This window comes from Lepus europaeus, chromosome 12, assembly GCF_033115175.1.
Source record: "Lepus europaeus isolate LE1 chromosome 12, mLepTim1.pri, whole genome shotgun sequence".
Lineage (NCBI taxonomy): Eukaryota > Metazoa > Chordata > Mammalia > Lagomorpha > Leporidae > Lepus > Lepus europaeus.
In genome coordinates this window covers 40,758,156-40,774,065 of record NC_084838.1, presented here as the reverse complement: position 1 = coordinate 40,774,065, position 15,910 = coordinate 40,758,156, and the positions used below count along the sequence as shown (strand labels likewise).

The 15,910-nt window shown below is 48.1% G+C and overlaps 1 protein-coding gene across 1 annotated transcript; it reads left to right on the top strand.

Annotated features, from left to right (window-relative positions):
• The first annotated feature begins 14,113 nt into the window (after positions 1-14,113).
• Positions 14,114-14,547, top strand: LOC133771242 (large ribosomal subunit protein eL33-like). Its single transcript, XM_062206987.1, has one exon. The coding sequence runs from the start codon at positions 14,171-14,173 to the stop codon at positions 14,501-14,503; it is 333 nt and encodes a 110-aa protein (XP_062062971.1). The 5' UTR covers positions 14,114-14,170; the 3' UTR covers positions 14,504-14,547.
• The last annotated feature ends 1,363 nt before the right edge of the window (positions 14,548-15,910 follow it).

Here is a 15,910-nt window from a genome sequence, read left to right as displayed (position 1 = left end):
GAGGCGGCCCGGCCCGTCACGTGACCTTCACGTCACCCGAGGAGGAGGAGCTACTAAGCGACGCTCGCGCGAGGTTCCCAGCCTGCCCAGGGAGCGCGCCGCATCCCAAACAGGCGAGGTCGACAGGGCAAAGGCGGAGGGAGACAATGGAAGGAGCAAATAAAGGACACTTTATGGCATCCTGGCATTTCCCATCTAGGGGTGATCAGGAGCGTATTCACCACCACACCCAAAGTACCCACAACTGCAGCTCGTTGTCGCTCCGTGATGACCTCACAAGCTCTACCCTTGCGGCCGCCTTCCTATCGTCACGTGATGCGGTCCAACCACTCAAGGCAAGCCTGGTTTCCCAAATGTTGCGCGAAGGACTACGATTCCCAGCATGCTGCGTAACAGAGGCAGCCACTACCGCAGCCTCTCCCCCGCACAGACGCAACGCCGGTGACTTTAGTGCGGCGGCAAGGCCCGGAAGGCAAGCGGACACGGTTACTTTCTGGGACTAACTCCACTGGGTACCTGCTGCCTGCTGGCGGGGCGCAGTTCCTGCTGGGAGATGTAGTCCGGGCAGGGGGTGGGAGGGTTCCACTACCACGTTACGGAGCTCGCGCTGCGCCCCGCCCCGCCCCGCCCCATGCGCGGGAAAACACCAACGGCTCGCAGCGGCACCCGCGGCACGGAGAACCTCCGCCAGACGGAAGGGCCTTTGCACTGGAGTCGCGTTCAGTGTGGGTCGAGTTAGGGTTTCCCGAGCCCCTTGTGCTGTCAGCCGGTTATACAGCCATTTTTATCGTATCATATATAATCAACCCCTTGAGGCTGGGGTTGGCCCGGTTTTGAAGATAAGGAGATAGGCTTAGGGAGTTTCCTGGCAGAGGAGACCCAGATCAGGTTTTCTATCTCTCGGAAAATTGTAGTGACCCACCTTTCGAGATGACCTGTTATTTACATCAGGAATTAAGCGTAAGTGAGATAATGGTTTCTAATGGCATTACAGTGTCCTAGAGATTAAAGTGTTTCACCATTTACTCACCTATTCGGCCCAGTAAGGTAGTATCCCAAGCTAACGAGACACGGACTTGGAATTCTGGTGGGCCTTACCCTTATTTGAGCTTTCCCTCTGTTGTTACACCATTTAACTGGATTGGACCAAACCAAGTGATATTAAGTAAAATATCAGCTTGGCAAATAGAAAATTCACAATAAATACTACTAATTTTTTTTTTCCCACCCTGTCTTGTACCCTTTGGGCCCAAGAGGTTTAAGTAGATAGGAAATGAGCTTATGCTGAGCTTAGTGTAGGGCACTAAGCTAATTACTAACTTGCTGGTTACTAATAGACTCCTACGTTAAATTACTGGGTGTCAAACAATTGGAACCTTCAACAGTCCTGCCCAGTACAAGGGGAGCCTTTGTTACTGGTCTGCAATCAGAATGCTCAGGTTGTGCCTTTAACAAATAGAACTCACCATTGTGACCATTCCTGTGCAAATGTATCTTATCTCTGCATTTTCTGCAGGGAGCTCTGAATGTATCTGTTCTGTTCCTTCTTCCTCCTCTTTGTGTACTGCTTTATGGAAATGTGTGGGAGCCTCAAAGATAAAAACCACCCTTGAGAGTCAGAGAGTTAATGAACAGGATTCTGAAAGGATATGTATGTAAAATCAGGTATGGCAGTGGCTGGCTCTGACCGGTGAAAAAGAGGTTGGTGCTTGAGGATGCTGGTGAGCAAGGTCTATAGTCCAATTGTTTGCATTTTTTTTACTTGGAGAAAGTGCTGGTATCTTACTAATTAAAGATTAACCTCGAGGGAGCCCGGAGACCATGTATTAGCTCTGTGACCTTGCACAAGCTGTTAGCGTTTCTCCAGGTCTCAAATTTCTCCTTCTGACTATATTCATATTCAAAAAAATCTGCCTTTCTGTGCAAGTCACACTGTGTTTGGTGTTTTTATTATCATTTATCAAGGAAGAAGTCCTACCTGCAACCTGTGATCAGAGAAAATAAGTGTCAAAGCCCTAAAACCTCACCAATTACAGATACGACATGAGCTTTCCCTCTGTGGTTACACCATTTAACAATAGAACTAGCCTCTTCAAATAGTCCACTCCACCCCTCCAGGAATTGCACACCCCTCTTGCACCCAGACTGCCTCAGAAACTAATTTGACTTCTGGGCACTGCAAAAGACATCCCCATCACTTTTACAAGTTTTTCTGAAGTCATCTTGCCCAGACTGAAGTGAGAGCACAATGGGGAAATTCTCAGAAGTCTGGCTCTAGAAGTCTGTACACATGGGAAGCCATAAATTATATCATTGAAATCAGTCTTTGTTCGATGAACTCATCCTCAGAAACAAATGGTGTTAGATGGCTCAGAAACAACCAAGGCATGTAAACTCCAGGATTTCCATAACCTAGATAAAGCTAATCACAGTTGCAGTCTTCACACTTAACAGTAAAGGAAATTATAATCAAATGTATTAAACCCTGCCTGAAGGATGTAATATCTGAAAGGTAGTAATCTGTATACAATCTTTTTTTTTTTTAAGTGAACATTAAGAAGCAAAAATATGGGCCGGTGCTGTGGTATAACGGGTTAAGCCACCGCCTGCAGTGCCAGCATCCCATATGGGCACCTGTTCAAGTCCCAACTGCTCCATTTCTGATCCAGCTCTCTGTTATGGCCTGGGATAGTAGTGGAGGATGGTCCCTGCACCCACATGGGAGATCAAGAAGCTCCTGGCTCCTGGCTCCTGGCTTTGCAGCAGCCATTTGGGAAGTGAACCAGTGAATAGAAGATCGATCTCTCTCAGACTCTCCCTCTCATACTCTAACTCTGCCTTTCAAATAAATCTTTAAAAAAAGAAAATGTGTACCATATAGAGAAAAGGGTAGCCTGATGTGTATGTGGAATGTTCTAGTCCCCTTCATAGATATCTGCCTTAGCACATAGAGAAGGGTATTCTATGCCTAGGATAAATATTACCCAAGTTTCTCTGATCTATGTTCCGTGATATTAAGCAACCTTCAAATTCTGATTAGAGGGGCCGACACTGTGGCGTACCAGGTAAAGCCATAGCCAGAAGTGCTGGCATCCCATATGGGCGCCAGCTCAAGTCCCAGCTGCTCTACTTCCGATCCAGCTCTCTGCTATGGCCTGAGAAAGCTGTAGAAGATGGCCAAATCCTTGGGCTCTGCACCCGCATGGAAGACCTGGAAGAAGCTCCTGGCTCCTGGCTTTGGATTGGCACAGCTCCAGCTGTTGTGGCCAATTGGGAATGAACCAGCGGATGGAGGATTGATCTCTCTCTCTCTCTCTCTCTCTCTCTCTCTCTTTCCTTCTCTCCCTGTGTAACTCTCAAATAAATAGATAAATTAAAAAAAAAATTCTGATTAGTTTGGTTTCTGGTTATGGCTCTCCTCTAGAGAGGTAACCTGAGAAATGTATTTATTTTAGTTGATCAAAAATTAATACACAATAACAATTTGGAATACACCATCAGTTTCTGAAGTACACTGGCCTTTGAATGCAGTAAACAATGCTATTGCCATTGTGTGAGGCCTGTTAAAAACAGCCAAAAACAAAAACTTCCTTAGTAAAACTGTAGTATCTTACTTTCCTTTTTTTTGCTTTTTTTTTAAGATTTATTTCTTACTTATTTGAAAGAGTTACAGAGAGAGAGAGGGAGAGGTAGAGAGATTGTCCACCTGCTGGTTTACTCCCTAGATGGCCACAATGGCCAGAGCTGGGCTAAGCTGAAACAAGGAGCTTCATGCAGGTCTCCCACGTGGGTGCAGGGGCCCAAACACTTGGGCCATCTTCTGTTCTTTTCCCAGGCCATAGCAGAGAGCTAGTTTGGAAGTGGAGCTGGAGTCACAGGTAGTGTCTTCACCCATTCCACAATGCCGCCTCTCGTGCCTCATTTTTCTTTTTAAAGACTTTTTAAAAAAGATTTATTTAGGCCGGCGCCGTGGCTTAACAGGCTAATCCTCCACCTTGCGGCGCCGGCACACTGGGTTCTAGTCCCGGTTGGGGCGCCGGATTCTATCCCAGTTGCCCCTCTTCCAGGCCAGCTCTCTGCTATGGCCCGGGAAGGCAGTGGAGGATGGCCCAAGTGTTTGGGCCCTGCACCCGCATGGGAGACCAGGAGAAGCTCCTGGCTCCTGGCTTCGGATCAGCGAGATGCCCTGGCCGCAGCGGCCATTGGAGGGTGAACCAACGGCAAAAAGGAAGACCTTTCTCTCTGTCTCTCTCTCACTATCCACTCTGCCTGTCAAAAAAAAAAAAAAAAAAAAAAAAAAAAGTAAGGACCCTCATACAAACGTGCTTACATCCTGGTGCAATAGTCTTCTTGGGAGTTGATTCCCAAGAATGAAATCAAAGTCAAAAAAAAAAAAAGAAAAAAAAAGATTTATTTATTTATTTGAAAGAATTATACAGAGGGGGCCGGTGCCATTGGCTCAACAGGCTAATCCTCTGCCTTGCGGCGCCGGCACACCGGGTTCTAGTCCTGGTCGGGGCGCCGGATTCTGTCCCGGTTGCCCCTCTTCCAGGAGCTTCTTCCAGTTCTCCCATGCAGGTACAGGGCCCAAGGACTTGGGCCATCTTCTACAGCTTTCCCAGGCCATAGCAGAGAGATGGATTGGAAGAGGAACAGCCAGGACTTGAAGCAGCACACATATGGGATGCCAGTGCTTAGGGCCAGGCCATTAACCAGCTGTGCCATAGCGCGGCTTCTAAAGACTTTTTTTAAAAATACTTATTTTATTTATTTTAAAGAGTTAACAGAGAGAGGTAGAGACAGAGAGAGGTCTTCCATCCACTGATTCACTACCCAAATGGCTAGAATGGCCAGAGGTAACCCAATCTGAAGCCAGGAGCCAGGAGTTTCTTCTAGTTCTCCCACATGGATGTGGGGGCCCAAAGACTTGGGCCATACTCCACTGCTTTCTCAGGCACATTAGCAGGGAGCTGGATCAGAAGTGGAGCAACTAGGCCTCACAAGTGCCCATATGGGATGCTGGTACTGCAGGCCAAGGCTTTAACCTGCTGCACCACAGCGCCAGCCCCATCATGCCTCATTTTTCTAAAAGTCTAGCAAGTTTCCTTCCACCTCTACCTGTTAATAACTTGTCCTGGAGTAGGTATTTAGTGTAGCACTTTAGTCACTGCTTGTGAGGTCTCCATGCCATATTGGAAGGCCAGTGAGTCCTACCTCCTCTGCTTCAGATCCAGCTTCCTGTATATGTGCCCCATCGGAGGCAGCAGTGAGGGTTCATATACTTGGGTCCCTGTCACCCAGGAAGGGGCTCTGATACAGTTCTGGTTTCCTGGTCTCACCCGGGCCCAGCCTTTGCAGTTTCAGGCATTTGGGGATTAAACCAGCAGATGGAACATTCTCTGTCAGTTCCGTCTCCATCTCTCTCTCCATCTCTCTCTCTCTCTGTCCCATTCACATGTTCACATGAAATGAAAATAAAAAAATTTAAGATATATTTATTATTTGAAAGAGTTACAGAGAGAGGGAGAGAGAGTAAAAGATCCGTCCGCTGGTTCACTCCCCAAATGCCGCAACAGCCAGGGCTGGTCAGGCTTGGGCCAGGTGAAGCCAGGAGCCAAGAATTCATCCAGGTCTCCCGCATGGGTAGCAGGGGCCCAAGGACTTGGGCTGTCCTACGCTGCTTTCCCAGGCACATCAGCAGGTAGCTGTAATGGAAGTGGAGCCAGGACTCGATCCGGTGCCCACATGGCATGCCGGCACCACAGGCAGTGGCTTTAACACCACAGTGCCAGCCCCAATAAATAATTTTTTTTTTGACAGGCAGAGTTAGACAGTGAGAGAGAGAGAGAGAGAGAGAGAGAGAAAGGTCTTCCTTCCATTGGTTCACCCCCCAAATGGCCACTACGGCCGGCACCCTGCGCCGATCCAAAGCCAGGAGCCAGGTGCCTCCTCCCGGTTTCCCATGCAGGTGCAGGGCCCAAGCACTTGGGCCATCCTCCACTGCCCTCCCGGGCCACAGCAGAAAGCTGGACTGGAAGAGGAGCAACCGGGACAGGTCCGGCGCCCCAACCGGGACTAGAACCCGGAGTACTGGTGCCACAGGCGGAGGATTAGCCTAGTGAACCATGGCACTGGCCAGTAAGATTTTTTTTTTAAAGATTTATTTTATTTATTTGGAAAGAGTTACAGAGAGAGGTAGAGATAGAGAGGTATTCCATCGCTGGTTCACTCCCCAAATGGCTGCAACGGCTGGAGCTGCGCTGATCTGAAGCCAGGAGCCAGGAGCTTCTTCTGGGTCCCCCACGTGCGTGCAGGGGCCCAAGGATTTGGGCCATCTTCTACTGCTTTCCCAGGTTGTAGCATAGAGCTGGATTGGAAGTGGAACAGCCGGGTGTCAAACTGGCGCCCATATGGGTTGCTGGCACTTCAGGCCAGGGCGTTAATCCGCTGTACCATAGCACCGGCCCCATGTCTGCTCCACCTTCAATCCAGCTCTCTGCTATGGCCTGGGAAAGCAGTGGAAGATGGCCCAAGTCCTTGGGCCCCTGCACCCACGTGCAGGGAGATCTGGAAGAAGCTCCTGGCTTCCAGCTTCCAATCAGCCCAGCTCTGGCTATTGCGGCCATTTGGGGAGTGAACCAGCAAATGGAAGACTTCTCTCTCTCTGCCTTTGCCTCTCTGTAACTTTGCCTTTCAGATAAACAGATCTTTTAAAAATAATAATATAAATGTCCTGTCTAAGTCTATTATTTATCTACATAAAGGAGCTGAATTCTTACTTTGGCATTGTCAAATTCATGCAAGAAAATGTGCATCAAAGTCCTCAGAAAATAATAAAAAGTATTCCAGAGGCCGGCACTGTGGTGTAGCAGGCAAAACTGCTGTCTGCAGTGCCAGCATCCCATGTAGGTGCCAGTTCAAGTCCCAGCTGCTCCACTTCCAATCCAGCTCTCTGCTGATATGCCTGGGAAAGCAGTGGAAGATGGCCCAAGTCCTTGGGCACCTGCATCTACATAGGAGACCGGAAGAAGCTCCTAGTTCCTGACTTTGGCCTGCCCATTGTGGCCATCTGGGGAGTGAACAAGCAGATGAAAGGTATCTCTCTCTCTTTCTCTCCCTGACCCTCCCCTACCTCTGCCTCTGCCTCTGTGTAATGCTGCCCTTCAAATAAATAAATAAATCTTTAAAAAAATTATTCCAAGAACTTCATCTGGTTACACCAGTGCTTATGTAGTCCTAGTCAGTGGTTAAGCTTTAGGTTCTAGGGGAAACCTAGATTATAGAATAGGTCAGCAAACTGCAAACCGTGGACCAAATATAACCCACCCTGTTGTTTTTTGTTTTTTAAGATTTATTTTTAACGTGTATTTGAAATGCAGAGTTACAGGGAGACACAGAGACAGATCTTCCACTCACTGGTTTGCTCCCCAAATGGTCACAAAGGCTAGAGCTAGGCTAAGCTGAAGACAGGAGCCTAAAACTCCATCCAGGTCTCCTACCTGGGTAGAGTGGCCCAAGCACTTGGGTCATCTCCCACTACTTTCCCAGGTGTATTAGCAGGAAGCTAGATTGGAAGTGGAGCAGCCTGGACTCAAACTGGTGCTCATATGGGATTCTAGCATCCTAGGTGGCACTGCACCACACCACATGCCAGACCCATTTTTGTTTTTTAAGAGTCTACTGCATTTTATTGGAACACACCCATGCTGTTCATATAAGTATTATGGCCCACAATACCTAAAGTATTTACTCTCTGAGCCTTTACACAAAAGTTTACAAGCCACTATTCTAGACGAATCTAGGTGTGTGATCTTAGGTAAGATAGTTAATCGCATCCTACCTCTATTTTTTCCTTTTTTTTCTTCCATAAATTAGATATGGTGCTTTAAATTTTTTTTTTAAATATCTACTTGTGCCAGCATTGTGATGCAGCAGGTAAAGCCACTGCTTAGAACACCAGCATCCCAAACAAACTGCCTGCCAGCGTGCCTGGGAAAGTGATGGAAGATGGCCTAAGTACTTGGGCCTCTACCACCCAAGTGGGAGACCCAGATGGAGTTCTAAGCTCCTGGCTGTTGCAGCTATTTGGGGAGTGAACCAGCAGGTTCACTCTCCCTCTTTCTCTGTCTGTGTCTCCTTCTCTCTCTGTAACTCTGCCTTTCAACTAAATTTTTAATTAATTTATTTAGTTTAAAGGCAAAGTGACAGAAACAGAAGAGGCACAGAGATCTTCCCATCTGCTGGTTCACTCCCCAAGTGGCTACAACAGCTAGGTCTGAGCCATGCCTAAGCCAGGAGCCAGGAACACCATCCTGGTCTGCTATGTCAGTGGCAGGGACTGAAGTACTTGGGCCATCTTCCACTGCCTTCCTAGGTACATTAAAATAAAGCTGGAGGGGCCGGCGCTGTAGTGTAGCAGGTAAAGCCACTGCCTGCAGTGCCAGTATCCTATATGGACACCAGTTCGAGTCCTGGCTACTCAACTTCTAATCCAGCTCTCTGCTGTGGGCTGGGAAAGCAGTGGAATATGGCCCAAGTCCTTGGGCCCCTGTACCCATATGGGAGACCCAGAAGATGCTCCTGGCTCCTGGCTCCTGGTTTCAGATCAGCACAGCTCTGACCATTGCAGCCATCTGTGGAATGCACCAGCAGATAGAAGATCTCTATCTCTTTGTCTCTGCCTCTCTGTAACTCTGCCTTTCAAATAAATAAATCTTTGTAAAAAAACTGTCAGGATTTGAGCATATTTAAAAAATAAATAAAATGAAGCTGCATCAGAAGCAGAGCACAGGACTTGAATGGGCACTCAAAGCAATGCTCCAGTATGGCATGCCGGTATCACAAGTGGGGGCTTAACCCATTGAGCCACAACACCAGCCCCTGACTGCTCTTAATGCTAATATTTAACACAATCTTAGCACATTAAGCTTTTTTCATTTGCATAATTTTTTTCAAAATAGAGCTGCCAAATTACAGAACAGTTTGAGTAGCAAAATAAATAATGACAGGAGCTGGTGTTGAGGCACAGTGGGTTAAGCAATTACCTTCAAACTGGTATGCGGTGCCCCAAGCACAGGCTGCTTCAGATCCAGCTCTCTGCTAATGCGCCTGGGAGAGCAACAGAGAATGGCTCAACCCTGCCATCCACATGGGAGACCTGGATGGAGTTTCCTGGCTTTAGCCCCCTACCCCTGTGGCCATTTGTTGAGTGAACCAGCAAATGGAAGATATCTCTCTCCCCCACTCCTCTGCCTTTCAAAGAAATAAAAAATCTTAAATATATAATTGGATTTTAACTCAGAATAAAATAAATAGCCAATTTTCAACACTGATACGAAATAAATGGATGTCTGGCAAGCACTTGGTACAGCTGTTAAGATGTCTCCGGGTGTCTGGGATCTCATACTGGAGTCCCTGTGTTTGAGTCCAAGCCTTTGTTAGTGTGCACCCTGAGAGGAAGAAGATGAAGGCTCGAGGAGTCGCATCCCTGCTAGATTGAGTTCCAGGCTCCTGGCTTTGGACTGACCCAGCTCTAGCTGGTATAGGCAATTAGACAGTGAATTATGTATGGGAAATCTGTCTCTGCCTTTCAAATAAAGTGAAAATAAAAATATTTTCTAAAAAAAAACACATAGATGAATAAATGGAGAGAAAAGATAGTTTTTCCTTACAGAAAACTGTAAATAATAAATATTGAAAAAATGAGAGAAATGGAAAATCACTATTAGGGCTGGCGCCGTGGCTTAACAGGCTAATCCTCCGCCTTGCGGCGCCGGCACACCGGGTTCTAGTCCCGGTCGGGGCACCGATCCTGTCCCGGTTGCCCCTCTTCCAGGCCAGCTCTCTGCTGTGGCCAGGGAGTGCAGTGGAGGATGGCCCAAGTCCTTGGGTCCTGCACCCCATGGGAGACCAGGAGAAGCACCTGGCTCCTGCCATCGGAACAGCGCGGTGCGCCGGCCGCAGCGCGCTACCGCGGCGGCCATTGGAGGGTGAACCAACGGCAAAAGGAAGACCTTTCTCTCTGTCTCTCTCTCTCACTGTCCACTCTGCCTGTCAAAAAAAAAAAAAAAAAAAGAATCCGATGCCCCAACCAGGACTAGAACCCGGTATGCCGGCGCCGCAAGGCAGAGGATTAGCCTGTTAAGCCACGGCGCCAGCCCATCTTATTTTATTTTTAAGGCAAGAGTTGGAGAGAGATTTTCCATCCACTGTTCACTCCCCAAATGCCGCAACTTCCGGGGAAGAAGCTCTGTTCTTATGAATGGGCAGCAAGCACGCCCGTCTCACAGTGGCGTATGGCTGCGAAGCCTAACTCGACTCTTAGTTTTTTTCCATCCCTCTGGGTCTTATTCTGAAGGTTCTTCCTAATACCTTTGTGGAAGTTAATTTTAAGTGTCAACTTGACTGGATTAAGGAACGCCTAGAAACCTAGGAAAGTATTATTTTGGGTGTGTCTGTGAGAGTGTTCCCAGGGGTTCGTATTGTGATGGAGCGAGTTAAGCTGCTGCCTGTGATGCTGGCATCCTATATGGGTGCCAGTTGGGGTCCTGTCCGCTCCACTTCTGATCCAGCTCCCTGATAATGTGCCTGGGAAAGCAGCAGAGGATGGATCAAGTACTTGGGTCCCTGAACCTACATGAGAGATCTGGAAGATTCTGGAGAGGGAGAGGGGGAGGGGAAGGAGAAGGAGAGGGAGAGACCTTTCATCCACTGGTTTACAGCCAGGCCTGGGCCAGGCTGAGACCAGGAGTCAGGAACTCCATCCTGGTCTCCTACACGATGGCAGGGACCCAAGTACTTGGGCCATCATCTGCTGCTTCCCAGGTACAGCAGCAGGAAGCTGGGTTGGACTTGGAGGCAGGACTCAATCCCATACACTCCAATACAGGACGTGGTACAAATACGTATAGTTAAGCATATATAGTGCTTAAACCACTGCACTATAACACCCACCCCCAGGAAATCATCTTAAATATGGAAAAATTGTTAAAGAGAATAAGCATTTCTTATAACTTTTAACAGCAAAAATTGGAAGCATCTTATGTGTCTGACTGTGAAAGAACGGTTAAGTGAATTATGGCATTTGTACTAGATGTCATATTATACAGCTTTTATATATCACATTTAGGAAAAAACATGCCAACACATGAAAAAATGCTTGTTATATACTGTAGGCTTAAAAAGTCTAAACCAAATCTGTGAGTGAATAGAAAAAAAGGCTATAAAACATATCAAAAATAGTAACGTGGGGATCACACTTTGGCCCAGTAGGTTAAGCTGCCACCTGCAATGCTAGCATCCCAGATCGGAGGGCTGGTTTGATCCCCTGCCACCCATGTGAGATACCAGGATTGAGTTACCAGCCCTTGGCTTCGGCCTAGACAAGACCTGGCTGTTGTGGTCACTTGGGGAGTAAATTAGCACATGGAATATTGATATATCTCTCTCTCCCTTTCTCTCTCTGTTGCTCTACCTTTCAAATAAATAAATCTTACAGAAAAAAAATAATATGGGCCATCTTTAGATAATGGAAAATTTAAGTGACATTTTCAATTATCTTGATTTTTTTTTTTTTTTGGACATGCAGAGTGGACAGTGAGAGAGACAGAAAGGTCTTCCTTTTTGCCATTGGTTCACCCTCCAATGGCCACTGCGGCCAGCGCACTGCACTGATCCGAAGCCAGGAGCCAGGTGCTTCTCCTGGTCTCCCATGTGGTTACAGGGCCCAAGCACTTGGGCCATCCTCCACTGCCTTCCCGGGCCATAGCAGAGAGCTGGCCTGGAAGAGGGGCAACCGGAATAGAATCTGGCGCCCCAACTGGGACTAGAACCCAGTGTGCCTGTGCCACAAGGTGGAGGATTAGCCTGTTGTGCCATGGCGCCAGCCTATCTTGAATTTTCATTACTGTTTTTGGACTTTTTTTTTTTAAAGAAAAAAAACACATTTATTTATTTGAAAGGCAGAGTTACAGAGAGGCAGAAGCAGAGGCAGAGGCACAGACACATCTTCCACCCGCTGGTTCACTCCCCAAATGGCTGCAACAGCCGGATCTTTCTGATCCGAAGCCAGGAGCTTCTTCTGGGTCTCTTACATGGACACAGGGGCCCAAGGCCTTGGGCCATCCTCTACTGCTTTCCCAGGCAACAGCAGAGAGCTGGATTGAAAGTGGAGCAGCCAGGACTTGAACCAGTGCCCATACGGGATGCCAGCAGCGCAGGTGGCGACTTTACTCACCACGCCACAGCCCCATGTTTTTTGACACATTTTATTTTTGAAAGGTACAGTGGGGAAGAGAAGCAGAGAGCCCCTCCATCAGGTAGTTCACTCCCCAAATGTCAGCAACAACCAGGGCTGGGTTAGACCAAAGGTAGGAGCATGGAACTTTCTCCAGTTCTCCCATGTGGATGGCAAGGGACTCAAGTACTTGAGCCATTGTCTGCTGCTTCCCAGGTGTATTAGGAGGGAGCTGGATTGGAAACTGAGTAACCAGGACTCAAACCAGCACTCCGATGTGAATGTACGCATCCGAAGGGGCAGCTTAACCCATTGTGCCACAATGCCATTTTTTAAATATGTCATTTCGCCTCTGGTTAAAAACCAACACTGTAATTTAAGAGCAAAATGATTACTGGAGCCAGCGTTGTGGCATAGTAGGTTAAGCCACTGCCTGCAGTGCCAGCATCCCAAATGGGCGCTGGTCTGAGTCCAGGCTGTTCCTCTTCTGATCCAGCTCCCTGCTAATGCCATTTGGGGAGTCAACCAATAGATGGAAGTTCGCTCTCTCCCTCTGTCTCCCCACCTTTCAGTAAATTTGTCTTTCAAATAAAGTAAAAAAAATGATTCCTCAAAGTCAGAGCCCCATCCTCCCTGTCCCCGTTTTTTTCCCTCGGTTACCCACTGAAGACTTTCCACTCCTGCACCCCAGAGCTTCAGGTCTCTGCTCCCACTAGCCCCACCCCCACCCTGCAACACCTGTTTTCTGCACTTCCTCACCAGGCCCAGAGACCCACAGCCTTCCTTATCCACCATCCCCTCCCTCACTCCCATCCCACAGCTTGAAACTCTGTGTATGGCTGTTTTCAGTTTTATTCATTTATTTGTCAAATTGAAAGGCAAAGCAACAGCAAGAAAGACGTTTTCAGGGGAAGATGTGGAGCAGTGGGCTAAACCACTGTTTGGGCCATTTGCATCCCTTATCAGAGAGCCTGGTTTGAGTCCCAGCTCCTCCACACTTCCAGTCCTGGAAGCACCACATGGTGGCTCAAGTATTTGGGCTCCTGCCCCCCAACACGGGAGATCCAGATGGAGTTTCCAGCTTCCACCTAGCCCAGCTCTAGGTATCGTAGCTGTTTGAGGAGTGAACCAGCAGATAAAAGGACCTTTCTTTCTCTTTCCTATGTCTGCCAGTCTGTCTTTCAAGTAAATAAACCTTTCAAAAAAAAACTTCGGGGGGCTGGCACTGTAGCGCCACGGGCTAAAGCCCTGGCCTGAAGCACCAGCATCCCATATGGCCGCCGGTTCTAGTCCTAGCTGCTCTACTTCTGATCCAGCTCTCTGCTGTGGCCTGAGAAAGCAGTAGAAGACGTCCCAAGTCCTTGGGCCCCTGTACCCGCATGGGAGACCTGGAAGAAGCTCCTGGCTCCTGGCTTCAGATCGACACAGCTCCGGCCATTGTGGCCAATTGGGGAGTGGACCATCGGATGGAAGACCTTTCTCTCCGCCTCTACCTGTCTCTGTAACTCTGTCTTTCAAATAAATAAAAAAATAAATCTTAAAAACAAACAAACAAACAAACAAAAACTTTGGGTAAAGCCACTACCTGCAGTGCCGGCATCCTATATGGGTGCTGGTTCGAGTCCTGACTACTCCACTTCCAATCCAGCTCTCTCTGCTGTGGCCTGGGAAAGCAGTAGAAGATCGCCCAAGTCCTAGGACCCCTGCACCCACATGGGAGACCTGGAGGAAGCTCCTGGCTTCTGGCTTCAGATCAGCTCAGCTCTGGATACCCTCTCTCTCTCTCTCTCTCTCTCTCTCTCTCTCTGCCTCTAACTCTGCCTTTCAAATAAATAAAAAATAAATCTTAAAAAAAAAAAAAGATACATTTTCGCTCTTTCCGCCATCTTGGAGCCTGTGGAGGCCTGCAGGGAGCAGGGCTTCTAGAAGGCAGCTATGTCTGGAAGACTGTGGTGCAAGGCCATTTTTGCTGGATATAAGCGAGGTCTCCGGAACCAAAGGGAACACACGGCACTGCTTAAAATCGAAGGTGTTTATGCTCGGGATGAAACTGAATTCTACTTGGGCAAGAGTTGTGCTTATGTGTACAAAGCAAAGAACAACACAGTGACTCCTGGCGGCAAACCTAACAAAACCAGAGTAATCTGGGGAAAGGTAACTCGCGCGCACGGAAACAGTGGCATGGTTCATGCCAAATTCCAAAGCAACCTTCCTGCGAAGGCAATTGGACACAGAATCCGTGTGATGCTGTACCCCTCAAGGATTTAAACTATTGAAAAGTAAATAAATAAAAATGGATTTTTTCTCTTGTAAAAAAAAAAAAAGATACATTTTCCATGAACTGTCAAAAACCCCTTGGAAGGGCACTGCACACCAAGCTAAGGAATTCCTATTACTAATCCCTGCTAAAATGCTCTCTCCATAGGCATTCAAATGTCACCAGGGGTCTCCAGGAGCAGGAAGGTCTCCTCAGAGACACTGAGGAATTAAGCTGTCAGCGTGGAGTGACAGGTGGTGGGCTTGATATTGCACAGGAGGAGGCCACCCCCTCAAATCCTCTGCTGCTGGTATGACGCCAGCTCTGCCAGTTTGAGGATGGGACAGCTGTGGTCACTAAAGAAAGAGTATTTTGCCAAGCACTTGCTTGCATATCAACTTTAAATCTGTCAGCGTCAGCAGAACTCTCCTGTTGAGATTCCCAAAATGTCCACCTGCTAGGCTCTGGGAGAAATCTGCTCAGACAATGACGATTCAGCACCCAACAATGGAAGAAAACACACTTCCCACCGCTTGCTAGGGAGAAGGGGAAGGGCTTGACAGCCTGTTCTGGCCAGACCTTCCCTGATATTCCCCCAGCCAACTGCCAGTCTCCCGTGGCGTGGGCCTTGTTTCCAGCCAAGTGCAGTTCAGTACTGCCTTTTGCAGGAATGGAATGACTATACCTGTTACTTTCTTAAAGTAAGACCAAATGTCCCCTGGCTGAAGGATGAAGCACAATGCTGCTTTGTTTTTCAGTATTTATTTTATTTGCAAGTTAGAGTTTAGAGAGAGTCAGGCAGACAGAGACAGAGAGACTTCCATCCACTGGTTTATTCCCTAAATGGCTGCAATGGCCAGGTCTGGGGCCATGCCAAAGCCAGGAGCCAGGAGCTCCATCCAGGTCTCCACTTGGGTACAGGGGCCCAAACACTTGGGCCATCCTCTGCTGTTCTCCCAGGATGTTAGGAGGGAGCTGGATCGGCAGTGGAGCAGCCAGGACACAAACTGGTGCCCATGTGAGATACTGGCATCGCAGGCCTCAGCTTAACCTCCTGCACCACAGTGCTGGCCCCGATGCACCGTGCTCCTTGACATCACTGAAACCAGGCTCTGCTCTAGGGATGATTACAGAGCGAGTCAGAGATTCGGGAAAAATGACTCCTGAGCTCACTTCCTTCCTTGCTGGCAAACAGGAGGGTCTGAGGCCTGGAAAGATTAGCCGTCCATTATTCTTTCCTCTCTCTAGGCTGCCCCTTTGATAAATAATTGTTGTTGTCCACCAAATAAATGTTACGGGGAGACAATCCATCACATTCTGCCCTCAGGCTGTCCTTATCTAGCAGCCAGATGTGTAAATTCTCTAAGTGGATGAAAAAAAGAGAGTTAAGTATGCCAGTGAGGGATGTGGCACTGGCT

Excerpts from the sequence above, each read along its gene's own strand:
- LOC133771242 (XM_062206987.1), top strand. The coding sequence starts at position 14,171 with ATGTCTGGAAGACTGTGGTGCAAGGCCATTTTTGCTGGATATAAGCGA.